The sequence below is a fragment of the Callorhinus ursinus genome, unplaced genomic scaffold, assembly GCF_003265705.2.
Source record: "Callorhinus ursinus isolate GAN/ISIS: 27379988/994484 unplaced genomic scaffold, GSC_fseal_2.0 scaffold3, whole genome shotgun sequence".
In the NCBI taxonomy this organism is placed as follows: domain Eukaryota; kingdom Metazoa; phylum Chordata; class Mammalia; order Carnivora; family Otariidae; genus Callorhinus; species Callorhinus ursinus.
In genome coordinates this window covers 93275589-93302453 of record NW_027397065.1, presented here as the reverse complement: position 1 = coordinate 93302453, position 26865 = coordinate 93275589, and the positions used below count along the sequence as shown (strand labels likewise).

Here is a 26865-nt window from a genome sequence, read left to right as displayed (position 1 = left end):
CCGGCGCCGCCCGCGCGGAGACCCCGCCTTCGTGTGGCCCCGGAAGTGGCGTAGGTGCCAGGCCCCGCCCCAGCAGAGGCGGAAGTGGAGCCGCCCCGGGCCTCTCGCGTTCCCGGGGGGACCTCAGCCCAGCGGTGCGCCTGGGCCCATGGCCGCCTACTCCTACCGCCCGGGCCCCGGGGCCGGCCCAGCTGGAGGCGCGGCGCTGCCCGACCAGAGCTTCTTGTGGAACGTTTTCCAGAGGTGAGGCCCGGCGCCACCCGGGCCCTTCTGAGACTCCCCCCGCCCTCCCTCGGTCCGCTCCGGCCTCCTTCCTGGCTTCGCTCCGGCCTCCCCCGGCCTCCTTCCTGGCTTCGCTCCGGCCTCCCCCGCTACCCCCACCCCCCTCCTTCCTTGCAGCTCCCTCCAGTCTTCCCTCGGCCTCCTTCCTGGCTCCTGTGGGCCTAGCCTCTGCCTCCTTCCTGCTTCCCTTCCTCCCATCACGACCCTGGCCTCCTTAGATCTCTCCCCGGCCTCGACACCCCCAACCCTCTGCTGCCGCCCCCTGGGCGCCTCCCTCCCGCCGGGGCCCTGTGGAGGTGCGGAGCCCGCTGCAGATGCTCAGGGGTCGCGGCCTCCACCCCTCCCCCTGCAACGCCAAGAGCCCGCAGCTGAGGGGCTTGCTGCTCCTGGAGGGTCTCCTGGGGGTGCTTGCTTAAGGCGAACAGAAACGCAGACCACTGCAGCGCTGTTACGTCGCCAGCGGCAGGGAGAGAAGCTGGTGGCCGTAACCACAGCGCCTTCCGTCTGGAGTCGTCCTTCCAAGTGAATGAGTGGCAGAGACTCGAGTGACTCACGGCCATGAAGGACTTGTCTGAGGCAGTCTTTTTGCTGCTTGTGGAAGGAGAGACTGGCGTGGGTGGAATTCTCACTGGCCAAGGGAAAACGAAGGAGAAAGGCCTGAGAAGGTGCAGGGAGAGAGACAGAAATGGTTAGGTGTCTCTGGGGAACCACCTTGGACTTTGGCAGGTGGCATATGCCTAGGAGGAGAGAAGGCGCCCAGATGTTTCATTCCGCAGCAGAATGCGGGGGTGAGACACCCTAGCTGAGTACAGGGGAAGGTCCCCGGGAGGGAGCATGCCAGGGTGAATGCAGGATTAACGCAAGAGTTAAATGTTTATGTTTGCCATGTTTTGCTTGTTCTGCACTTTTAATCACCAGCTTAACTGGTCTTAATTTTGTAGGGTTGATAAAGACAGGAGCGGGGTGATATCGGACAACGAACTTCAGCAAGCACTATCCAATGGTGAGTGGAACCTGGCCCTCGGGACTTCTACCGAACTTTGAGCCTGACCCACCTGTAGTAAATAGTTTCTTTTTCCAGGTACAGAGGAGTTATTAAGGCCTAACTGTTATTACTGGCGTGTGGTGGAGGTGCTTTTCATTTATTTTGCCAAGTGATATCCTGCTCTAAGTGCCTTGCTGAGCTAGGACTAGTGCAGGGAAGCGCTTCTTGAGAAATGGAGGTTGGGGTGCAGGTTTTAGGGAAGGATAGGAAGCTTAGCTTTGCACAGCAGATACACTTAAGGTACGTTGAAGATCACTGAATTTCTTAGGTAGGTCCCTCCATCTTTGTGACCTCTCTGGAGAGGATCATCAAGGTGCTAGGGCACCATGGGGAAGTGATTGGGTTGTTGGAGGTGTGGCGCTGGCAGTTGGATTGTGGGAAGGTGGACTTATCAGTGGGGGAATACTAGGTGTTCAGACAAGGGTACAGGATCATAGTTCTTGTGTGGCGGTGTGTTGGGGGCTCTCCATGGAGTTCTGTTCTTGCTGGTTTCAGCGTAATTAATCCATGGAAGTACTCTTTGAGACCTTTTACTTCATTGAATACCTGGCTATGTTGCCCTTTTTAAGAATCCCTCAGATGCCACTGTCTTTTCTGGTTCTTAGATTTGTAGGTTGTCTTTCCAGAGGTGTGCCATTTAAGGTAGAAAAGGGATTGATTCTAAGATGTCAAAAGACCCATTTTTATTAGTGGGCAGCAGTTTGATGTTCTGAAAGAGTAAGGATGCCAGCACTGTGAAGTAGTGCTGGTTGCCCTCCTTGTGGGCACATACCAGACATTTAGTGTTAGTCTTGTCATTGCGTCATGATTTGCATGAAGTGCAGGATTAGTATTTGCAGATTAATATGTCTAAAGAACGGTAGATAGTACTGACTTCTTTTTCCAGTATTTAACACTTGGGCCGCAGGTATTGGTGTATGACTTCATGTGTATTTATGTAGCTGTGTTCAGGAAACTAAGAAATCTCTTTACTTCTGCTTTGATGATTGTGCCTTCTTGATTCTTCTCTTGTTATTAACCCCTTTCCATTTTTTGTGTCTCCAAAGCTTGAGTTACACTTAGAGGAGTAGAAGACAGGGTTACTACTAGAAAGATGCCAAAACAAATGGAAATCCAGCAGGCTGTGATCTGGCAAACCTGGCTTAAAACTTTCTAAGTGTTGGGGCACCTGAGTGGCTTAGTCAGTTAAATGTCTGACTCTTGATGTTGGCTGAGGTCATGATCTCAGGGTCGTGAGATCAAGCCCTTCCACCCCCCATGCAAGCACCCTCACTCTCTCTCTCTCAGAAAACAAAAAAACTTTCTAATGTTGACCAAACAGATGTTTTCACATCATATGTTAAAGAGGGTGGCCACTGCAGTCAGAGTGCCCTCAGGGGTCATGCTTTGCAGGCATTCCTTTTGAGTTCTTTTCCAGTAAGTGAGGACCAATTCATGACCCATGTCCATTTGGACATCTTTTTGTCTGTTTGCTTGAAGTTTTGAGAGTGCCACCCAGGTTTGGGGTTTATGTGAAACCTCCACTGGGAGTGATGGTCACACTCTGACCTCATTAGCATGATGGTGTCCACCCTGGGAGCTCCTGTCTGGATTCAAATCCTGGCTCTACCAGTTCTAGGAATGTGACCTTGGGCAAGGACTTGACCTTTCTGGGTGGGTGGATGGAGAAAATGCATGGAGAGTGTTTGGTACAGTGCCTGGCACATAGCACGGTTCAGTGTTGTCAGCTGAAAGTATAGTAGTAGTATTGTTACCGGCCAGGGGGTCAGCTCGGGTTGGTGGTGTTGATAGTTGCCACTCACTGAGCATCCGTTGCATGTAGGCACTGTGCTGGGCACGTAACAAACCTAATCTCAAATCAGCATTGTTGTTGGAGCCCTGGGGGTGTGGTGGCGGCACCTATTCTGACCTATAGTGTTAGGCTTCTGTATTTTCACGAGAGGGTGTCAGTGCTGCCCTTAGTTCAGCTCGTTGTTAAAGCATACGGGGTCTTTACTCTGTCAGAACATAATCTTGAACTCAGCTACTACTAAATACCCACCAGGAACCTGTTTAGAAGAGAGTGAGTTTTAACAATTGCCTAGAGGATGTTTTGTTCACTGTTGCTGAGATACTTTGAAATCAGTACCTAGTTTAACCCAGCTAGTAAGTTTGGTCGGGACTGCCTCAGTGGCCTTTGTGGAGGCGTGGAAGAACTGGCCTCATGAAGCAGGTAGTCACTGTTACGCTGAAGAGAGGCAGGCACCGCAGCCACCACGCCCTCTGAGCCAGGGATGCCCAGGAAGCAGCCATCTCGCTTCTCCATGGGAGCATGGTATCTCTGGTGTTCTAAACACCTCTGGTGGCTATTTTGTCTTGTTTTATTTATATCTTATTAACTCTGAATCTTTTAACCAATTACATTTTCCTCTTCAAATTAGCTGGTAAAAAATTTAAGTTGGTGGCTTGCCACTAGCATGAATTTAGAATTTTGAGAGGTCAGTTTTACTGACCTGGTCTTAGATCCCTTGCTTTCTTATCCTCCTACTTTTCTCTTCCCATCCAACGTAATTACAATTTAATTCATTTTTGTTCTACCGTGGATATCTTTATAAATTTCTTTAAGTTCTTTCTGCAGTAAAGCAGGTTATTAATGATGCAGATCCCGAGAGTAGGTGAGTTACCCCTCATAGCTCTCAAGTTGTGGAGCCAGAATCTAAATCCAGATGTCTGTTGCTGGTCCCCCTCAGTGCTTCTGCTCATGTTATGCTTATAGGCACTCAAAGCATGCTGAGCCCCAGTGTCTTCCCACCTGTCTCCATGGTGGTGTCCACCCCCTTGCATGGGTTCAGTGCTCCTTCTGCATTGATGTAAGCTCAAGCCGTGTACATCCCGAGTTCCAGATTTTCTGCCTGGAGGGATATGCCTGCTCTTGAGCCACTGTGGCATCACTGTAGTGTCCTTGACACTCTGGTCTTGCTCTGTGTGATCACTGTTGCAGCTGCCTCTGCCACTAGAACGGCCACTTCCTGAAGGAGGCCAGGTTGGGCTCCTGTGCAGGGGTGTAGTGTGTGCACGGAAACTGGCCACTGGGTGGGCCCGTCGTGGTCCTCTCCGCTCCCCTTGACTTCCGAGAGCTAATGCAATTGACATTATTTTGACTTCTAATTGTTCTCCCAGGAATGGGCTTCTGTTTTCATATTAGAACTGGAATATTAGGCTATTTCAGGACGTTGGTTTACTTAGTCTGTTACTGGTGGGAAAACTGAAGGTTCAGACTTGCATGGTTTCTCACTTTAAATCTGTGTGTGTGTGTGTGTGTGTGTGTGTGTGTGTGTGTGTGTGCTCTCTGCGAAAATGTCGTTGAAACCATCCTGAAAGAGTACTTGTGGGTCCCATCCACTGAGTCCTTTATAAGACTTTATTCCATAGGAAAGCTTCTAAAGTTGACTGCTCTCAGGAAGGTGTGTAGTTAACGGAAGAAGACTGTTCTCTTGCCTTCTTTTGAAATGACATGTCATAAACTATCTCAGTTTGGTACCTTTTTTTTTTTAACTTGCATGACATTTCTTGGAATTACAGGAGAATTTAATTTTGCTCATGTCTCTTTTGTGCTTGTGCAGGTTTGCCTTCACATAACCTATGTAGGTATTTTGTGGAGACATTTTTTAGCTGCACTCTAAAAATAACCCATATATTCTTCTTAAGGTATTTTTATCAAAAGAGTTCTAGCTCTCTTGGGGATCCCATCTTAAGAGAAAATGAGGGAAATCAGACCGTATAAGCGACAGTTAGTTCCCTGCAGACCGTGCTTCTGATCCCATCACTGCTCCTGCCCCGACAGGCCCAGTTTTGTGGGTAAGGGTGTTTGCTGCTTTAGAGATTTACCCTCAGCTTCCTTCTGCTTGTGTGTGGGGAAGGACTCGCTCAGCAGGCCTGGATGGCTCAGAGTCTGCTCCTTCCCAGGAAGGGCTTTATGGCTGGCTGCCTCCTGTGACGTTTTGACTGAGAAGAGTGTTTTGTCCACCAAGGGCCTCGAGGTGTGTGATAGCTGTTTGCCTGGATAGTTGATACTAATAGTAGGATTTATGGCAAACACCTGCTTTCCCTCTGGGTATCTGGAGCTTCCATGATGGACTCCCAAGAGAAGCCCTGGACTCTAGACGTGGGAGCTTCCCTAGTGGACAGTATTTGGCCTGTGTCCTCACAACTCGTAGCTGGAGGAGTAAGCACGTCCTGGGCGGTACTGGTGTCCAGTGGACTTCTCCTGGTGCCTTTTCCCCCTATTGATTTTACTCTGTCCTTTCATTGTAACAAACTGACTGAGTATTGGAGTCTTAGTGAGTCATGGAGCCTGAAGGAGTCCTTGAGGAACCCTAGTACAGCCTGTCCTGTCTGCTTTGTCCAGAAACATGCCCAGCCAGAGTTTCAGATAGAAACAAAAGAAAGTTGGGATTTGGTGGACCTGGCTTTACTGACAAGTTACCCTGTAACCTTGGGTGTATCGCACTTCTGGCCCCAGTTTCTTTGGATGTAAAAATAGGAAGACTGGAACTTTAGATCCTTTTCCTCCTTGAGCCAAGCCCCAGTCCACCAGACCCTGCATCTGCCTGGTACAGAACTGGGAGACAATGTATCTACCGGGATTGAGTTTCACAGTGTTTCACTTAAGTCATTTAGATTGTTTCTAATTTTCATTAATGTAAATACTGTAGTAATTTGACCCCAAATTTCATAGAACCAGTTTTTAGAAGTGACATTTATCACATCAGGGGGTATAGACATCATTAATGCTGTTGATCAGTATTTTGATTGCTTTTCAGAAAGGCCATATTTCTAGTTGTGCTATTTGAAGCTGTAATTGAAGAAAACTGGGAAAGTGTGGAATTTTGCTGAACCTGAAGAGGCACCAAAGTCTTGCAAATTCCGTGCATTGAATGCCAGTGCTGTGTGCCCAGCCCTGCAGGACTTGCTACATCTCCTCTTGTGTAGAAAAGCCCAGAGGGGCTGGGAGTTCCTGGTCTGATGAAGTAAAGTGGAAAGACATCACCAGTGATGACATTTTAAAAAGTCTGATTTTTATTTTTTATTTATTTTTAAATTTTATTTATTTATTATTTTTGCCCCAGAAGATTCTAAGTAGTTAGGTATCTCAATTGTGCAAATGTCATGAAGTCTTAACCCTTAACCACTCACTGAAGCCAAAATTTAAGCTTGTGGTTAACAGGACATAATTTCAAGAAAAAAAACTCTTTGGAGAGTATAAAAACAATACATTATCACAGAGCAGAGTAGGTTTTTTTTCCCCTTTGAGAATGGGGATTCCTGCAATTATTTGTGTGCTTGAGGGTTAAGTGGGAAAATGATAGAGCATCCTGATGGGGACTGTCTCTACCTCTACAACTGTAGATGGTTCCCTAGACTGTCATCATTTGCTTAGGATTGCTTCTTAAGCCTTTGGCACTGTTCTCAAATTATGGGTGAAAAAAGTGTCCTAAATTCACATGGAAAATCAGGTTTCTGTTTTCTTTAGTTCTCTGAGAGGAAATTAAAAGCAGGACTTCTAGGTCCAGTGATCATATAATTTCTAAGTAAAAATCTGACAAGAAATCTCTCAAGATGAGTGGTTCTGACATCCAAACATGTTCGTGTCTGGGGAAAGCAGACAGGAATGTTTGAAATTAGGGTTGGCCCAGAAAATCTGGGATAGAGGGTCACTGGGGATGTAGGGCTTGTGAAAAAAGTCTACCTGGGGGTATAATGTACCCTCTGTTTTCAGCGAGCTGTGTTAAATATTGGTTATTTGCACTGTACTGTGTTTTCTTACAGAAAACTTTTATAAACTACTTAGATTTTCAGACTGACACTCAGGTTTATATAACGTGTAATATATTTGAGATATTAAATGTCTGCATGTTGTAGTATTTCGGCTTCACTGTGAGTTGTTGAGCTTTGATGTTCATTCTGAGAACCAGGCCACAGGACCTGTACGTGATAACTACTCAGTTAACTGTTGGCTGTTATTATCCCTTAGTTTCTTTTTTTTTTAATAATTTTTTATTATGTTAATCACCATACATTACATCATTAGTTTTTGATGTAGTATTCCATGATTCATTGTTTGTGCATAACACCCAGTGCTCCATGCAGAATGTGCCCTCTTTAATACCCATCACCAGGCTAACCCATCCCCCCACCCCCCTCCCCTCTAGAACCCTCAGTTTGTTTTTCAGAATCCATCGTCTCTCATGGTTCCTCTCCCCCTCCGACTTACTCCCCTTCATTCTTCCCCTCCTGCTATCTTCTTTTTTTTTCTTAACATATATTGCATTATTTGTTTCAGAAGTACAGATCCGTGATTCATCAGTCTTGTACAATTCACAGTGCTCACCATAGCACATACCCTCCCCAATGTCTATCACCCAGCCACCCCATCCCTCCCACCCCCCACCACTCCAGCAACCCTCAGTTTGTTTCCTGAGATTAAGAATTCCTCATAGCAGTGAGGTCATATGATACATGTCTTTCTCTGATTGACTTATTTCACTCAGCATAACACCCTCCAGTTCCATCCACATCGTTGCAAATGGCAAGATCTCATTCCTTTTGATGGCTGCATAATATTCCATTGTGTATATATACCACATCTTCTTTATCCATTCATCTGTCAATGGACATCTTGGCTCTTTCCACAGTTTGGCTATTATGGACATTGCTGCTGTAAACATCGGGGTGCATGTACCCCTTCGGATCCCTACATTTGTATCTTTGGGGTAAATACCCAGTAGTGCAATTGCTGGATCGGATGGTAGCTCTATTTTCAACTTTTTGAGGAACCTCCATACTGTTTTCCAGAGTGGTTGCACCAGCTTGCATTCCCACCAACAGTGTAGGAGGGTTCCCCTTTCTCCACATCCCCGCCAACATCTGTCGTTTCCTGACTTGTTAATTTTAGCCATTCTGACGGGTGTGAGGTGGTATCTCATTGAGGTTTTGATTTGGATTTCCCTGATGCCAAGCGATGTTGAGCACTTTTTCATGTGTCTGTTGGCCATTTGGATGTCTTCTTTGGAAAAATGTCTGTTCATGTCTTCTGCCCATTTCTTGATTGGATTATTTGTTCTTTGGTTGTTGAGTTTGATAAGTGCTTTATACATTTTGGATACTAGCCCTTTATCTGATATGTCATTTGCAAATATTTTCTCCCATTCTGTCGGTTGTCTTTTGGTTTTGTGGACTGTTTCTTTTGCTGTGCAAAAGCTTTTTATCTTGATGAAATCCCAATAGTTCATTTTTGCCCTTGCTTCCCTTGCCTTTGGTGATGTTTCTAGGAAGAAGTTGCTGTGGCTGAGGTCGAAGAGGTTGCTGCCTGTGTTCTCCTTTAGGATTTGGATGGACTCCTGTCTCACGTTTAGGTCTTTCAACCATTTGGAGTCTATTTTTGGGTGTGGTGTAAGGAATGGTCCAGTTTCATTCTTCTGCATGTGGCTGTCCAATTTTCCCAACACCATTTGTTGAAGAGACTGTCTTTTTTCCATTGGACATTCTTTCCTGCTTTGTCAAAGATGAGTTGACCGTAGAGTTGAGGGTCCATTTCTGGGCTCTCGATTCTGTTCCATTGATCTATGTGTCTGTTTTTGTGCCAGTACCATACTATCTTGATGATGACAGCTTTGTAATAGAGCTGGAAGTCCGGAATTGTGATGCCGCCAGCTTTGCTTTTCTTTTTCAATATTCCTCTGGCTATTCGGGGTCTCTTCTGGTTCTATACAAATTTTAGGATTATTTGTTCCATTTCTTTGAAAAAGGTGGATGGTATTTTGATGGGGATTGCATTGAATATGTAGATTGCTCTAGGTAGCGTTGACATCTTCACAATGTTTGTTCTTCCGATCCATGAGCATAGAACGTTTTTCCATTTCTTTGTGTCTTCTTCAATTTCTTTCATGAGTATTTTATAGTTTTCTGAGTACAGATCCTTTGCCTCTTTGGTTAAATTTATTCCTAGGTATCTTATGGTTTTGGGTGCAATTGTAAATGGGATCGACTCCTTGATTTGTCTCTCTTCTGTCTTGTTGGTGTATAGGAATGCCACTGATTTCTGTGCATTGATTTTATATCCTGCTACTTTACTGAATTCCTGTATGAGTTCTAGCAGTTTTGGGGTGGAGTCTTTTGGGTTTTCCACATACAGTATCATATCATCTGCAAAGAGTGAGAGTTTGACTTCCTCTTTGCCGATTTGGATGCCTTTGATTTCTTTTTGTTGTCTGATTGCTGTGGCTAGGACTTCTAATACTATGTTGAATAGCAGTGGTGATAGTGGACATCCCTGCCGCGTTCCTGACCTTAGGGGAAAAGCTCTCAGCTTTTCCCCATTGAGAATGATATTCGCTGTAGGTTTTTCATAGATGGCTTTTATGATATTGAGGTATGTACCCTCTATCCCTATACTCTGAAGAGTTTTGATCAAGAAAGGATGCTGTACTTTGTCAAATGCTTTTTCTGCATCTATTGAGAGGATCATATGATTCTTGTTCTTTCTTTGTTAATGTATTGTATCACGTTGATTGATTTGTGGATGTTGAACCAGGCTTGCAGCCCAGGGATAAATCCCACTTGGTCGTGGTGAATAATCCTTTTAATGTACTGTAGGATCCTATCGGCTAGTATTTTGGTGAGAATTTTGGCATCCATGTTCATCAAGGATATTGATCTGTAATTCTTTTTGATGGGGTCTTTGTCTGGTTTGGGGATCAAGGTAATGGTGGCCTCATAAAATGAGTTTGGAAGTTTTCCTTCCATTTCTATTTTTTGGAACAGTTTCAGGAGAATAGGTATTAATTCTTCTTGAAATGTCTGATAGAATTCCCCTGGGAAGCCATCTGGCCCTGGGCTTTTGTTTGTTGGGAGATTTTTGATGACTGCTTCAATTTCCTTAGTGGTTATAGGTCTGTTCAGGTTTTCTATTTCTTCCTGGTTCAATTTTGGTAGTTGATACATCTCTAGGAATGCACCCATTTCTTCCAGGTTGTCTAATTTGCTGGCATAGAGTTGTTCATAATATGTTCTTATAATTGTTGGTCTTTCTTTGGTGTTGGTTGTGATCTCTCCTCTTTCATTCATGATTTTGTTGATTTGGGTCATTTCTCTTTTCTTTTTGATAAGTCTGGCCAGGGTTTTATCAATCTTGTTAATTCTTTCAAAGAACCAGCTCCTAGTTTCGTTGATCTGTTCTACTGTTCTTTTGGTTTCTAGTTCATTGATTTCTGCTCTGATCTTTATTACTTCTCTTCTCCTGCTGGGTTTAGACTTTATTTGCTGTTCCTCCTCCAGTTCCTTTAGGTGTAGGGTTAGGTTGTGTATTTGAGACCTTTCTTGTTTCTTGAGAAAGGCTTGTATTGCTATATTCTTTGCTCTCAGGACTGCCTTTGCTGTATCCCAAAGATTTTGAACAGTTGTGTTTTCATTTTCATTGGTTTCCATGAATTTTTTTAATTCTTCTTTAATTTCCTGGTTGACCCATTCATTCTTTAGTAGGATGCTCTTTAGCCTCCATGTATTTGAGTTCTTTCCGACTTTCCTCTTGTGATTGAGTTCTAGTTTCAAAGCATTGTGGTCTGAAAATATGCAGGGAATAATCCCAATCTTTTGGTACCGGTTGAGACCTGATTTGTGACCTAGGATGTGATCAATTCTGGAGAATATTGCATGGGCACTAGAGAAGAATGTGTATTCTGTTGCTTTGGGATGGAATGTTCTGAATATGTCTATGAAGTCCATTTGGTCCAGTGTTTCATTTAAAGTCTTTATTTCCTTGTTGATCTTTTGCTTAGATGATCTGTCCATTTCAGTCAGGGGGGTGTTAAAGTCTCCCACTATTATTGTATTGTTGTCAATGTGTTTCTTTGCTTTTGTTATTAATTGCCTTATATAATTGGCTGCTCCCACATTAGGGGCATAGATATCTACAACTGTTAGGTCTTCTTGTTGGATAGACCCTTTAAGTAGGATATAGTGTCCTTCTTCATCTCTTATTACAGTCTTTGTTTTAAAATCTAATTTGTCTGATATAAGGATTGGCACCCCAGCTTTCTTTTGGTGTCCATTAGCATGGCAAATGGTTTTCCACCCCCTCACTTTCAATCTGGGTGTGTCTTTGGGTCTAAAATGAGTCACTTGCAGACAGCATATCGATGGGTCTTGTTTTTTAATCCAATCTGATAGCCTGTGTCTTTTGATTGGGGCACTGAGCCCATTTACATTCAGGGTAACTATTGAAAGGTATGAATTTAGTGCCATTGTATTGCCTGTAAGGTGACTGTTACTGTATATTGTCTGTGTTCCTTTCTGATCTATGCTGCTTTTAGGCTCTCTTTTTGCTCAGAGTACCTCTTTCAATATTTCTTGTAGGGCTGGTTTTGTGTTTGCAAATTCCTTTAGTTTTTGTTTGTCCTGGAAGCTTTTTATCTCTCCTATTTTCAATGGTAGCCTAGCTGGATATAGTATTCTTGGCTGCATATTTTTCTCGTTTAGTGCTCTGAAGATATCATGCCTGTCCTTTCTGGCCTGCCAGGGCTCTGTGGATAGGTCTGTTGCCAATCTAATGTTTCTACCATTGTAGGTTACATATCTCTTCTCCCGAGCTGCTTTCAGGATTTTCTCTTTGTCTCTGAGACTCGTAAGTTTTCCTATTAGATGTCGGGGTGTTGACCTATTTTTATTGATTTTGAGAGGGGTTCTCTGTGCCTCCTGGATTTTGATGCCTGTTTCCTTCCCCACATTAGGGAAGTTCTCTGCTATTATTTGCTCCAATATACCTTCTGCCCCTCTCTCTCTTTCTTCTTCTTCTGGGTCCCAATTATTCTAATGTTGTTTCGTCTTATTGTATCGCTTATCTCTCGAATTCTGCCCCCATGATCCTGTAGTTGTTTCTCTCTCTTTTTCTCGGCCTCTTTATTTTCCATCATTTGGTCTTCTATATTGCTGATTCTTTTTTCTGCCTCATTTATCCTAGCAGTTAGTGCCCCCATTTTTGATTACACCTCATCAATAGCCTTTTTGATTTCGACTTGGTTAGATTTTAGTTCTTTTATTTCTCCAGAAAGGGTTTCTCTAATAACTTCCACGCTTTTTTCAAGCCCAGCTAGTATCTTTAAAGTCATGACTCTGAACTCTAGGTCCGACATCGTACTAATGTCCGTATTGAGTAGGTCCCTGGCTGATGGTACTACCTCTTGTTCTTTATGCTGAGGTGATTTTTTTCATCTTGTCATTTTGTCCAGAGGAGACTAGATGAATGAGAGAACAAAATGCTAACAGGTTTACAACGTCCCCAGCAAATATACTGTATACAAATCAGAAAAGACCTGAAACCAGGGGAAAAGAAAGGGAAAGAAAGAAGAGAGGAAAAAAAAAAAGGAAAAAGAAAAAGATAAAAACAAAAAAAAACAGAATATGATCAAATATGATCAGGCTAGTGCATAGATCAGTGCCACACACTAGCTTTTGGGCATATTTTGGTCTGTTAGAAGAAAGTGCCTGCTAAAATTTTAAAGGAAGAAAGACTTATATATGTACAAAATAAGGGTTGATACAATGAAGGGATGGCAGATGACTGTAAAGATGAAAATTATAAAAGACTTTATAAAAGGAATTGATAAAATAAGAAGTTGTTTTTTAAAAAGAAAGAAGAAGATTTAAAAAGAAAAAAAAAAAGGGGAGAGAATGTGATCAGGCAGGAGAATAGAACAAAGCCATACACTAGTGATTTAGGGTATATTTTAATCTATTAGAAGAAATTGTGTCTCAAAATTTTAAAGAGAGAACAACTTATATATATATGGCAAAAATAAGGGTAACTACTATGAAGGGATAAAAATATGACTCTAAAAATGAAAAATAAATGTTTTTTAAAAAAGGGATTGATAAGATGTTTGAAAAAGGGAAAAAAGAAAAATTCAAAAAAAGCAGTTAAAAAAATTAACTTTGAAAAACTAATGAATTATGGTAAAAAAAGCCATGAGTTCTATGTGCAGTATTCCCCTAGCGCTGGAGTTCTCCCGTTCTCCTTGATCGGTAAACTTGGTCTTGGCTTGCTGGCTGTTCGTGCTGATCTTCTGGGGGAGGGTCCTGTTGCCGTGGTTCCCAAATATCTTTGCCGGAGGCGGAATTGCCCCGCCCTTGTCGGTCCGGGCTAAGCAAGCTGCTCGGGTTTGCTCTCAGGAGCTTTTGTTCCCTGCAAGTTCTCGGCACAGTTTTGGAGGACCAGGGTGAAAATGGTGGCCTCCCAATCTCCGCCCGGAGGAGCTGAGAACTCGGGGCCCCGCTCCTCAGTGCGCCCCCAGAGAAAAGCAGTCATTTCATCTCCCCGGTCTCCGGCCGCTCTCCGTGCTCACCCGGCCTGTGACCGAGCGTTGCTATCTCTGGCACCCGACCCCGTGCAGAGTCTCCAAACCCAGCAGATCCCTGCAGTGCGCTCCCGCACCGCTCCTCCCCGGGGGAAGGAAGGGGAGTCTCCCCGGCTCTGCCGCTTGTTGGGTCCCTGCTGGGGGAGCAGTGGCCCGACTGGGCCGCGGATCACAGTTTATGGCCACCCCGAGCTGAGCGCCCGCGCCTCCGCTCCGTCTCTGCAGCCGGCTTCCCGGCTCCGATCCCTGGGAGCTCTGCTGCACTCAGGCACCCCCGGTCTTTCTGTGACCCCGAGGGTCCTGAGACCACACTGTCCCATGAGGGTTCCACCCCCCGCTTAGCCGCTGGAGCGACGTCCCAACGCGGAGCCGACTTCTCAAAGGTCTGATTTTGTGCTCCGCGGCTCTAGCACTTGCCAGAAGCGGCTGGTGGAGGCCCCCTCCCCCGCCGTCTATCCTCCCGAATATCGCCTCGGATTCACTTCTCCTCACGTCCTACCTTCCAGAAAGTGGTCGCTTCTCTGTTCAGAGTGTTGTTACTATTCTTCTCTTCGATCTCCTGTTGAGTTCGTAGGTGTTCAGAATGGTTTGATCCCTCTTCAGCTGAATTCCTGAGACCAGACGAAATCCAGGTCTCCTACTCCTCTGCCAGCTTGCTCCACCTATCTATCCCTTGGTTTCTTTGGAGAGTCTGGCCCCAATTTGGGTATAACAAGAAGGATGAGCGGAGGAGCCTGCCTCCACCTTCCCTTGCACAGCAGCCCTGCAGAAAACCTGTGGGTCTCGTGCCAGAGGGCAGCCTCCCTCCATCCTTGACTCAGCTCAGGATGACCTATTTCTCTTCTGAGCCTAGGACCCCTGCCATCCTTAGAATCCTCCCCCGTGGGTGCTGGTTCCCCTGGGTCACCTCAGGGCTGCACTCTCTCTGGGCATTCCATGCATGCCTGTCCAGGTGGCACCAGGCCCTCACCATGGCAGATGTGTATATTTCTACATTACTTAACTGTTGCACTTGTGTTGCTTTTATTTCAAACTTCCCTGGCCAAGTCATTTGCAGAGACGGCCCCATGATGCTTCTGCTCACAGTCAGGATGGGCTGTGGAGGCTGCCTTCACTTTCACTCATTGAGGGCTCATCAGCCTGTATCAGGTGGAGGGAAGACAGGAAACGAGGGCCAGGGAAAGGCTCCAACAGGTGCATTGGGTTCCTGGGGAGCCTTTGGGCTGTCTCCTGTGGAAGAGCAGTTCAGTGCTTGCAGCAGCTAGGTGTGAAGAAGGGAAAAACAAACAGCAAAGAAGTAACCCTCTCCGTGTTTAGAATTTTCCTTTCTGTTGGGTTCTTTGTAACATAGTTTTCAATAATACCTTTCCTAATAGCTTTATATACAGGTTTCTGCCCACCCTCCCTCCCCAAATGTCTTGAGGCCTGCAGAAGATGCTTATCTAGCCCCCATGTGTAGGGGTTGGGGGGAATGTGGGGCACTCAGGGAAAGCTCTCCTGGGGACACATTTTTCCTCTGGCTTACAGGAGAGGTGAGTGGTGAAGGGTGTGCATGTGTTGGGAGGCCACACTTGAGGTGTAAAGAAGCATGTGCATGAGCCCTGACTAGAGGGCATGGCCCTCTAGAGCTGTGGTGGGAAGCCCAGTGTGGTAGAGTGTAAGGGGTGGTACCCTTCAGACTCTCCTGCCCACCACCCACATCCAAGTAGGCCTCAAACTTGAGCAAAAGGTCACTTTATGTGAGGTCAGGGGAGAGATCTCGGGGTTGGGGGGGCAAAAATAGTTTTATATATAGAAGAAAATATGAGGTTTTATATAAGTGGGATGTGGGGAGAGACACTGCTTTCCCTCCACATTAAAAATAGTTTTACACTTTTTAGTGAGTATAAAAACTGATAATGGTATAAATTATCCTGAAAACAGATTTTGAGGCATGAAGGTATCTAGTGAACATTTCATTACCAGTTGATAAATGGTTCTATCAGATTCAACAATCCCCTTTATAACAAATATCTGATAATATCCCCATTATTATTTTTTTTAAAGATTGTATTTATTTATTTGACAGAGAGAGAGACAGCGAGAGAGGGAACACAAGCAGAGGGAGTAGGAGAGGCAGAAGCAGGCTTCCTGCTGAGCAGGGAGCCCGATGCGGGACTCGATCCCAGGATCCTGGGATCACGACCTGAGCCGAAGGCAGACGCTTAACCACTGAGCCACCCAGGCGCCCTGAATATCCCCATTATGATTGTGAAGTGAATCACACTCTCAATGAAAATAATATGCTCAGACTATAATTTTAGGAGAAAATTTTTATGGCATGGTTTTATGGTATGTTTTTGAGTATACTTCTCAACTCACCTGGTTGCTGCATTCCTGGAAAATAGAGTGTATATTAAAATGCTATAAAACCAGGAGCACCTGGGTGGCTCAGTCGGTTGTATGCGTCTGACGCTTAATCTCAGCTCAGGTCTTGATTCTCAGGGTCGTGAGTTCAGGCCCCTTGTTGGGATCCACACTGTAAAAAAAAGAAAGAAAGAAAAGAAAAGAAATACTATAAAACCATCTCTTGTTTATGTAGTAAACGAGAACGAGTCCCCGGCCTCATGTCATTATGAACAGCTTTGGATGTATGTCTGTTGGGGCCTGAGGGACTCCTGCACAGTACAGGACCAGACCCAATCAATGACATGCTTACAGCCCCCAGTGGTCATGGCAACCAAAAATGTCCCCTGGGAACTATGTCCCCGCTGAGAACCGTGGTCCGAAGGTCTTCCTTGAACAGCAAGTTACTGTCGTTAGCTACTGATGTTACAGATTAGAATCTTAGAGCTTGCTGTGAAAACTATTTTCTCTGACTGTTTCCTGTCATTTATTTTCAGGCACATGGACTCCATTTAATCCAGTGACTGTCAGGTCAATCATATGTAAGTAAAGGTGCAGGCAGACTCCTGTCCTGCTTGGATGCAGGTTGTGCTTTCTGCCTTGCCCCCTCACCCTGCCCTCCTGGCCGAGCACTTCAGCTTGAGTTCCCGGTTCTGAAGAGTTCATGTACATACAGGACCAGCACGTTTCACATACCGTCCATATCTTGCATGGTTGTTGACTGGCGGAAACACTGATGCTCAGTTTCTGACCTGATTTTTCCCTTACGTGAGCTTTCACTGAATTACAGTGTACTTCTGAGCAACCAAGAGCACTCCTGTTTCAGTCTTATACTGGCTTCTTTACGTGAAAGGGACCAAGTGATTTGTCATTTTCTTGGTAGCAGAAGTACAGACAGTTTTTGTATGTTTTTCGCCATTTTGCCATTATATGTAAATGCAGTTATAGATTCTTTCATATTTGGACCTGGAATTAGGCTCATTTTTTTTTCTTTTTCAAAGATTGATTGATGTATGTATGTATGTATTTATTTGGGGGAGAGAGAGAGAAGGAGAGAAGCAGACTCTCCGCTGAGTGCGGAGCTCAACACGGCTAGATCCCATGACCCTGAGATCATGACCTGAGCTGAAATCAAGAGTTGGGAGGCTTAACCGACTGAGCCATCCAGGCACCCTTAGGCTGATTTTTTTAACGAAAAGCAGGTCTTACTGAAAAAAACTAAAATCTAAAGTGAGTAGAGTCTTTTTCTCACTGAAGGTGGCTACTTCACTCTGAACCTCCATTTCTTCCTGACAAAGCAAGAGCACCCTCCAGGCATCGTGTTTCTGTAGAGGCTACTTCCTTGTCAAGTATTATTTCTGTTGTGTCTCTGCGGGTGTGTTTTCTTGCACTTTCTTTACTGTGTGCCTCGTGTCTGTCTCAGGTGGTTTAGGGGCTGTGGCTGGGTAACCACCCAGCAGAGGAGATCCAGCCCTCCCATCAACGAATGAGCATTTCTTAGCAACACTTGGGCATCTGCTGACTAAGCACGGGGCTGGCCCTGAGAGAAGCGTGGGAGTGGCTGTGCTGGGATTGAGCTGCTTGCCAACTAACCTTGAGATACCAGCTACTGTGTACCACTCACGTTCCTTTCTGTCTCAGCCATGTTTGACCGGGAGAACAAGGCTGGCGTGAACTTCAGTGAGTTCACTGGCGTCTGGAAGTACATCACAGACTGGCAGAACGTCTTCCGCACCTATGACAGGGACAACTCTGGGATGATTGACAAGAACGAGCTCAAGCAAGCACTCTCAGGTTTTGGTAATTCACTTATCTTGATTGTGTAGCATATTTCATTTTGGAGGCCATTTTGATGTCATTAACTTTTTTTACTTTGGTCAATTTATTGATTTTTTTTGAGAGTGGGGGAGGGGCAGAGGGCGAGGGAGAGCAAAATCTTAAGCAGGCTCCACACCCAGCGCAGAGACTGACTTGGGGATCATTCCCACTACCCTGAGATCATGACCTGAGATGAAATCAAGAGTCGGATGCTTAACCCACTGAGCTACCCAGATGCCCTTCAATTTACTGATTTTTTTTAACTATGAAATTTTTGTTGACATCATACTGATTTATACTTTGATATTATTTATATCATGAAGGCTTATATTTGACTTGGAGACTTTATGTGTTTTTTTCCATCCAAAATGAGATACGGGCTATGCAATCGTTTATCATTTGTGAAATGGAGTGATGTGACATGCACATTGAGAATGTGACGGCTTTGGAAACAGTTTCACGTGAATAAGGGAAAATAAAATGTCTGGCAGCTTATAATTCATGATACATCACAACACACAGCAAGATGATCAGATACTTGTAGGAGATGATTCTGTAAGTGGCAATACCAGTTGCTTGCCTCAGGCACAGCGTTGCTAGGCGTTCAGGCTCCCATTCTCAAGTGCATGTCAGCCCAGGTGTGCCGTGCCACCAGGAGTGTCTGCCCAGCCTTTCCAGGGTGGGTCAGTGGGCCTTCTGATGCTGGTGTGTGGGTCTGAGAGGGAGTTGGGGTTTTGTGTGTGTGGAGGGAACACTTACATGGAAGACTTGTCCAAGGCTTGTGGGAGTTACACCCAGATTCTGGTGTGTTTGGGATGATCTCACTCAGCCCTCTGGTTACTGGGGCCCTATTACAAAACTCCTGCTACATTTTGCTTGAAAGACTGCTTATGAATACCGTCTAGAAAAAAAATCAGGCAAGTTAGTTTCTAATGTACTATTTTTTCTGTAATGTACTATGTTATTATAATGTACTAATGAACTTGTAGGTATTTTGAGCTTTAGTAATACAAAGTACATCTTAATTCTCATGTTGACGTGTTGTTAACTTCTGCCCCTTCTCCCCTTTTTCCTTTGGGCATGCACTTTATGACTGTCTCCTCTTTCTCTTTCTTTCCTTATGAATTCCTGTGATGTCCAGCTAGAGGTTCTGGGACTCCACAGGAAGTTTGTGTTCTCAACTCACTCACTAAGTGTGGGTCGAGATTAGGGCAGGACTTGACCTCAGGTTCTCTGCGTTGAGACTGGGAACCCAGCTGACTTTGCTCTGCCCTTAGACTGGGGAACGGGTAGGGCCGTATGGAAGGGATGGTGGCAGCACTTTACAGAGAGTGGTCCTGGGGCTGGAAGGAGCTGGAGGCCTGACTGGGCCGAGGACCGCTTGGGAGGAACCTGGGTCCTGTGAATTACATCCAGACAAGTGACCTCAGGTGTCAGGGAACACGGTACTTTCTAATGTTGTCAGGCCCAGAGCCCTCTCTTTCCTTCGTGCCAGTGGCCCATTGGGTCCTTAGAGCCCACGGTGGGAGCTCTGAGGTGGGCAGTGCCCTGGCCTCTCTGGCCTCCGAGTCCCTGCTATGGCTTCAGGGTCGTGGAGGTCATGTGGCAGTCGCTTGTGGTCAGGAGCTAGTTGACGCTGGGCCCCTACCTGACTTCCAGATGTTTTCTGGAGAAAGTAAATACTCTGCTACAGCATTTCGTTAGTTGTTCTAACAAGTCTGTTCCTGTGATTGGTTCTGATTTCTGAGGCCTTCTACCAAAAAGGGACATTGTTATCCTTTTCACATATTAATGATTTTAGAAGATTTTCAGTAGTAACTGAAGCAAAGATTCCTGTTCAGCCCTGACTGCACTGGGTCACTCTCCCAGGCCCACCTGCCAGCTAGGATAGCTCACGTAGTCCTTTTTTAAAGTCACGGCTAATATGCGCTGTGCACCAGGTAGAGAGAGCTGGAAGTAAGGAAGTGTATGAGGAGTTCACCCCACACAGTGCAGTACCCCCTTGGTGGGGAAGGTCGTCAGGTACGGGCAGCTCCCTTTCCCTCCACCCCCTCTCCCTCCACCAGCTCAGTGCTTTCTGATGAAATGTTATCAAAATGTAGGGCCCTCCATTCAGTTGTCACTCATCTCAGCCATTACCAACGTGGTGCTACATTTGCTTTGTCCTCTGTTGTGTCCCAGCGTCAACTAGCTCCTGACCACAAGCGACTGCCACATGACCTCCACGACCCTGAAGCCATAGCAGACCTGTGCAGTGTTAGCCCAACATGCTTTATTCTGCGTCCCTGGAAGGTGTGGATGTTTGCTCACCAAATCAGTGCCGTGGACCCACCCTAAAAATTAGTAGCTCATTTGCGTTAGGGTCCCAGCAGGTCCTCAAGCAGCCCCCACCCTTTTCATGCCATTGGCTGGTTATAGACACGGGTTGGTGCCCTGTTCCAGGTCTGTCCCTTGGAGAGTAGTTACTGGTTAGCATCCAGGTTTGTGAAGATGTGCTGTCATAGGGGGGTGCTGGGAATAGGCGGTTGGTGACTCGTGGGATCTTCCAGCCCCAGGACCACTCTATAGAGGGCTGCCACCGTCCCTCCCATACAACTAACAGTCCTGTGCGTGTTAGTTGTCAGGAGAGAACCTCACTCTCCTAAGGTCAGGGTGTGGCCCTGTGGCCAGCACCTCAGGTCCAACAGGGGCTAATGCTGACCAGGGTCACAAGCCAGGGGAGCTGCACACAGAGGGCACCTCTTTTTCTTTTTTCCATTTAAATGAAGTATAGTTGACGTAAATGTTATGTTAGTTTCAGGCATACAACATAGAGATTCGACTGCGCTCTCCATTACTCAGCGCTCACCACGACTATGTAGTTGCCATCTTTCACCAAATAGCGTTGTCACAGAATTATTTTTTTTTTAAAGATTTTATTTATTTGACAGAGAGAGACACAGCGAGGGAGGGAACACAAGCAGGGGGAGTGGGAGAGGGAGAAGCAGGCTTCCCGCCGAGCAGGGAGCCTGACGAGGGGCTTGATCCCAGGACCCCGGGACCATGACCTGAGCCGAAGGCAGACGCTCAACGACTGAGCACCCAGGCGCCCCCGTCACAGTATTATTGACTCTGTTCCCTAGGCTGTACTTTTCATCCCTGGACTTACTATCTTATAATCTGAGGTTTGTACTTCTTAATCCCCTTCACCGATTTCACCCATCCCCCTACCCCCTCCTCTCTGGCCACCACCGGTTCTCTGTACTTACGAGTCTGTTTCTGTTTTATTTGTTCATTTGTTTTATTTTTAGATTCCACACATAAGTGAAATTGTCTGGTATTTGTCTTTCTCTGACTTAATTCATTTAGCATAATGCACTCTAGGTCCATCCATATTGTCACCAGTGGCAAAGTCTCATCCTTTTTTACGGCTGTCTAATATTCCGGTGCGTGTGTGCACTACCTCTTTATCCATCCATCAGTCCGTTACTTGGGCTGCTTCCATATCCTGGCTATTGTAGATAATGCTGCAGTGCCCGTGGGGTTGCAGATATCTTTTCATATCAGTGTGTTTGTTTTCTTTGGGTAAATACCCAGTAGTGCGATTATTGGATCATGTGGTAGCTATTTTTAACTTTTTGAGGAACATCCATACTGATTCCAAGGGTGGCTGCACCAGCCCACATTGCCACCAACAGTGCACGAGGGTTTCTTGTCTCCACATCCTTGCCAACATGTAGCATTTCTAGTCTTTTTGATACCAGCCCTTCTGACAGGTGTGAGCCACCTCATTGTGGTTTTGATTTGCATTTCCAGGGGGCCCATCCTCTTAATTTATGAGGGTGGGGTTATCGTGACATGGATTTTCACTGAAGGAAATTCTTAGAGAAGAGTCTGCTCTCAGATTTTGCTTCTTATGTAAATGTTTCTTTTATGGTCTGTTCATCATTCATTTTTCTAGTCTGACTTCTGTTGGTTTTGTTCTCGCTACAATAATATTGAGGACTGGGGAAATTGGGAGCTAATCCCAGGGATGATAGAACTTGCTTACATGGTCTGCAGAGATTGTGGAGAGCCATCCTGTATGTTTATGTCTGGGCGGGAGACTGCCACAGTGATGGCTATCATCTGCGATCTACGCCTCGGATGAGCTCAGCCCTTACCAGCCTGGGCCTGTTCCTTACCTGTCCACAGGCACAGGTGCCAGGTGTGAGGAGAGGAGACTCAGAGGGGCTGGGGGTGTGACCCCCATCCAGGACCTGTTGTCTTTTTTTTTTTTTTAAGTCAGGGATCCTGTCTTCTACTCAGCTGGCAGGGAAGGGGGCCCTGGATTTAAGTCACAGATGGATAGAGTATGCTGACCACTCTGGAAGGTACTGTCATGTGTGTGCATGTTTGAATCTTTTTTTTAGAAAAGTTAGTGTTTCTACAAGTTATTAACTATGAAATTCACTCAGGTGATATATCCTCACAATGATTCCAACAGGATGGAAAACCACTAAAAATGGCCCCTGGATCTTGTCTCCTGAATAAATAAGGACACCACAGTCACACAGGTAGTGGGTTTAGGAGGGAAGTAGGTATCCTTGTTTAGAGTGGCCTCAAGGGGTGTCCCACAGGCGAGTGGCCGCTGTGTCCCCGCGTCTTCAGAACCACCTCCCTGCTGGAGACCTTTCCAAGACATTCATTAAGTTGAAGGTGGCATCAGGGACTCTTTGTCATAACATTTGTTCAGTCTGAAGAGAAACCATTTGATGACCCTTGAGTGGTTGTGAACTTTACGAGGCTGCCTTGCTCCTTGTAATCTTTCATTTCCTAATGTCGGTGTGCTGATTTATTGAGGGGAGTACCCATCAATGAATCTGCTACTTCCCTGCCTTTACATTTTTTTTATTTGGAAGCCTTCAGTGATATAATCTTTCAGATGCAAAATGAAACCACTTGTAAAACGAAAACTTCACAACAAAGCTGGGCTGCCCTATGGGGTGATTTTTGGGGTGCAGCACTATGGGGTGAGTATACTTGATGTGAATGAGTGGGCTCACATTAATGACCTGCTGCGCCTGGCAGCGCTGGCCTCCGAGTAACACTCACCCTTCCAGAAAGAGGGGGTGGTCTTCGTGTTGGCCATTCATGGGACTGTAGGCGGGGCGCATAGCAGAATGATGGCTTCGTTCCCAGAGTGCATGTGAATGATTTTGCGCCTTGAGTCTCCCACCCCAGCCTCAGTCATTTGTTATCACCTGATGTCAGAGGCTATGGGGCCTTTTGGAAGGAGGACGTGGATGTTGATGGGAATGTCCACTCTCCTAGCCCTCTGTTCATCCTCATTCTCCTCTTCAAGGGTACCGGCTCTCTGACCAGTTTCACGACATCCTCATTCGCAAGTTCGACAGACAAGGACGGGGGCAGATCGCATTTGACGACTTCATCCAGGGCTGCATCGTCTTGCAGGTAATGGGGGTTCCATGGGGGCTCACCATGAGTGGAGCGGTGGAGCAGGCAGGGAGTATCCTCGAAAGCAGAGGAAGAGGGAGGTGCCATTCTGGAATTAGCGGTTTAATAGAGTAAAGTCAGTTTCCGGGGCTTATAAAAGTTAGTCTTGTCTGTGGAGAGGTGTTACTCTGTTATACGGAGGTGTGGCCCGTAGTGCTCTTTCTCCCTGTGGAAATACCGCTGACCCTTGAACAGCACACGGCCCAACTATGCAGGTCATTCATAGGCAGACTTTTTTTTGATAGGTACGGTATAGTGCTGAAAATGTATTTTCCTTACAATTTTCTTAACATTTTTTTTCTAGCTTACTTTACTGTAAGAATATGTACATAATACATACAACGTACAAAGTAAGTGTTCATTGACTGTTAATTGGTAAGACTCTTGGTCAACAGTAAGCTGTTAGTAGTTACATTTTGGGGCATCACAGTTGTATGTGGATTTTGACTGCTCCAGGGTTCATTGCCCCTAACGCTGCGTTCAAGGGTCGGCTGTATTATAGAGCAGTCCCTTCAAATGAGATCGTGTTTTCTAAATCGAGTGGGTTATTTACATGTATACTCTGGTATTTTTGTTGTATTTTCATTCTGAGGAAATGGGTAGATTTTCCGTTGTGATCTTTACTGTGCCCTGCCTTTCTGTGTGAGGGAAGTTCCAAGACAGGACCTGGCGCCTCATTCGGGTGTCAGAGCCAAGCAGCTTTGGGTGGAGCTCGTGAATCCCGCTGACCCCGGCACCTCACATCTCCCTCCTACGGCCTTGCTCCTTTACCTCTGAGAGAGACAAGTGCAGACCTTGAGCGTCCTTTCCAGAGACAGAGGGCAGGAGTAATCGAGCCTGCCCTGCTGTGCCCACACAGGCCCCCCTGCTCCTGTCTCTAGGTAGGGATCGGTTACCTAGATTTAAGCTTAGACATGCAGTGAACTGATAAACCCTTAGATAGCTTTCAGAGTTTTTATTATGACAAATTAAAAAGAGACAAAAGAATGATGGACTCGTGTGCCCATCTCTCAGATTCAGCAGTTTACCAGCTGGTGGACAGTTTGATGTCATACCTCCATGATCCTAACACCCCCCAGCCCTTAACTCTGACACAGATTCCATTTGTGGAAGGCAGATGTTTTTTTCATGAAGAGAAGTCCTTGTAGTTTGAATCTAGGTTGGGGTTACATCTTGTCAGCTTTAGTGTCCACTGGAATTTTGAGAAACATTCTTGGGTTTTTTTCCCATTAGAATGCTAGGTCAGTAAAAGTGAAATTTCTGTGGCCTGCTAAATACAGTGAGTCTGGGAAAAGCCCAGTCCCTGTTGTTCAAGGCCTCATTGGAGAGCCAGGTCTGTTAACATTTGCGTCTTGGCTCTCTGAAATGGGGAGAGCCTTACCCCATCTCATCCCACCCCATTGGCAGTGTCATCTGAACACTTTAGAAAAAGACGTAAAAGTCTCATCATTGTCTGCATCTAAATTACTCTAAGGTTAGGGTTTTCATTTGAGGTTATGTCCCGTAAGTAAACATCTGATCCTTTCTTCTTAAGCAAAGGTCATCGAGTGTAGGCTTTCTTTAGCTGAGGTAACGTGATCTGAGTCCCATGAGAAGCTTGCCCAGTGCCTCCGCACACCCTCTAGGCTGAGGACAGGCCAGCCAGGAGGAGTCTGTCTTGCAGCAGCCGCTGCCCCCTGGCTCCATGCTGAGCTGGAGGCCTGATTGCCAGTCCCTGGTCCCACCCACCCTTCCCAAGTGACTCTAAACACTGGACAGAGGTGGGGAATGTAAACGAAAAGCTGCAGGCCACAGGTAAAATATCCTCAAAAATGTTTTCCTTCATCTGCCTTTCTACAAAAAGAGACAGGCTTTTTAAAAATGATTTTTTTACAAAAGAACACGAAAATTTGTAGAAATCTTGGGAAAATACAATTAAAGTACAAAGAAGAATTGCCCATTGTTCTTTAAGCCAGAGTTACGTGCTGCTGGTGTTTTTGTAGTTGGTTTGACGTTAGTGTCTCACGTGTTCTGGGATGCTCCGGCTAAAGCCCGAGTGGACAGTCAGCTGTGTCAGGCACCCCGTCTAACCTGCCGCCAGAGGGCCGGGCTCCAGCCTGCTCTCATGATGAACCTGGGCACTGTTTTCTTCTCCTGTCCTGGGGAATTGCATTCTGCCTGCGTCCTTTTGTCACCTGTGATTCCTCAGGCCTACTGTGGTTGTCCAGCACCCCTCACCTGGGGTGGCACTCATCTAATTGTCCCTGCTGTTGGGTGCAGGGCTCTCTCCTCTGCTCCTAACCTGCTGTGGGGGGATCAAGCTTGTGAACAGACTAGGGTGGAGCCCTATGGGTGGGGTGGGCAGGAGGGACCCTGAGGCTGGTACAGGGAGACCTACCCTTCCATGTTGTGTGTCTGGGCCTTCACCTGCTGGGTGTAAGGGAGGGGCCCGAGTCAGGGCTGGTTTCCCTGTGACCTGAGTGGCAAGTAGCCAGAGCAGAGGTGAGCGTTCAAGGAAGAGCCCCCACGAGGTTGGTCTTAGAGAAGGAAGGGAGGACCCAGGCTCACCACTGGACCCCTTGGGAAACCAGGGCCTGGGACTAGAGGGCTCAGCCAGGCCCCGGGGCTCTGGTGTATCAGTGAGTTGGGCCTACAGCCCACTCCTTGACCTCTTGACCAGCTTCCTGTATTCACCCTCCCACCCTTTGCTGTCCCTCCAGACCGCAGCATTCTCCATGATGGACAGGCCTGAGGGTGGTCAGGGATACCCACCCATGCCTTCCTGCCCTGGTTTCCGTCAGAGTTGGGGGTGTCTGGAGACATGGGTGACTTTGGTTCTTAAATGTCTTTTTACCAAATATGTTTCGTTCCTTCTGTTTACTAAATATCAAGATCTAAATGCCTGTTGTTTCTTTCCCAGAGGTTGACCGATATATTCAGGCGTTACGATACGGATCAGGACGGCTGGATTCAGGTGTCATATGAACAGTATCTGTCCATGGTCTTCAGCATCGTATAGCACTGGCCTTTGCAAATAGCAACATGACTTATGGAAGGAAGACTAAAAATGCCAAATCTCCCTTTAAGGAAATGGGACACAGATGCAGCTAGATACTGTTCTTCCTTTAGATTTTATATAATTAACATTTGGGGACCCGACTGTATATACGTGGATAAGCTGATAAGGTTTTTGCAAATGTAACAATAGTTGTAATCATTATTCACATACAGACATTTGATTTGAGACTGTTCAGTTGTGCCATGAGGTAAGATATGATAATGTTTCAGATATCCTGCATGCAAAAAATTCATCATGTGCATTTCTAGATAGCTCCAGGTCTATAGTGGAAATACTTTTATTAGCCATTAGGAATTTAAAAATAATACGGAACCTGCACAGAGGCTTTTATGTGCCTTACATTTTTTAAAACGGGGTTTATTGTATTTGTTTGAATATGCAACATAAGCAATAAAGCAAATGCACCCCCTGTC

At 45.9% G+C, this 26865-nt stretch overlaps 1 protein-coding gene across 6 annotated transcripts; it reads left to right on the top strand.

Annotated features, from left to right (window-relative positions):
• PDCD6 (programmed cell death 6) lies at positions 1 to 26865 on the top strand. 6 transcript variants are annotated; one of them, XM_073891132.1, is made up of 7 exons: positions 1 to 243; positions 1224 to 1285; positions 16599 to 16643; positions 17743 to 17895; positions 23243 to 23352; positions 23699 to 23744; positions 26294 to 26865. In XM_073891132.1, exons 1-6 carry the CDS (start codon positions 149 to 151, stop codon positions 23711 to 23713), a joined length of 480 nt encoding a protein of 159 aa, XP_073747233.1. In that variant the 5' UTR covers positions 1 to 148; the 3' UTR covers positions 23714 to 23744; positions 26294 to 26865. The 6 variants fall into 6 exon arrangements, with proteins under 6 accessions (XP_073747233.1, XP_025723304.1, XP_025723303.1 ...); XM_025867519.2 differs by having other exon boundaries at positions 6 to 243; positions 17743 to 17901; XM_025867518.2 differs by lacking the exon at positions 23699 to 23744 and having other exon boundaries at positions 42 to 243.

Coding starts and splice junctions, on each gene's coding strand:
- PDCD6 (XM_025867517.2), top strand. CDS start 149: ATGGCCGCCTACTCCTACCGCCCGGGCCCCGGGGCCGGCCCAGCTGGA. Junction 16,644..17,742: donor GACTGTCAGGTCAATCATAT/GTAAGTAAAGGT, acceptor TTTCTGTCTCAG/CCATGTTTGACCGGGAGAAC. Junction 17,902..23,242: donor GCAAGCACTCTCAGGTTTTG/GTAATTCACTTA, acceptor CTCCTCTTCAAG/GGTACCGGCTCTCTGACCAG.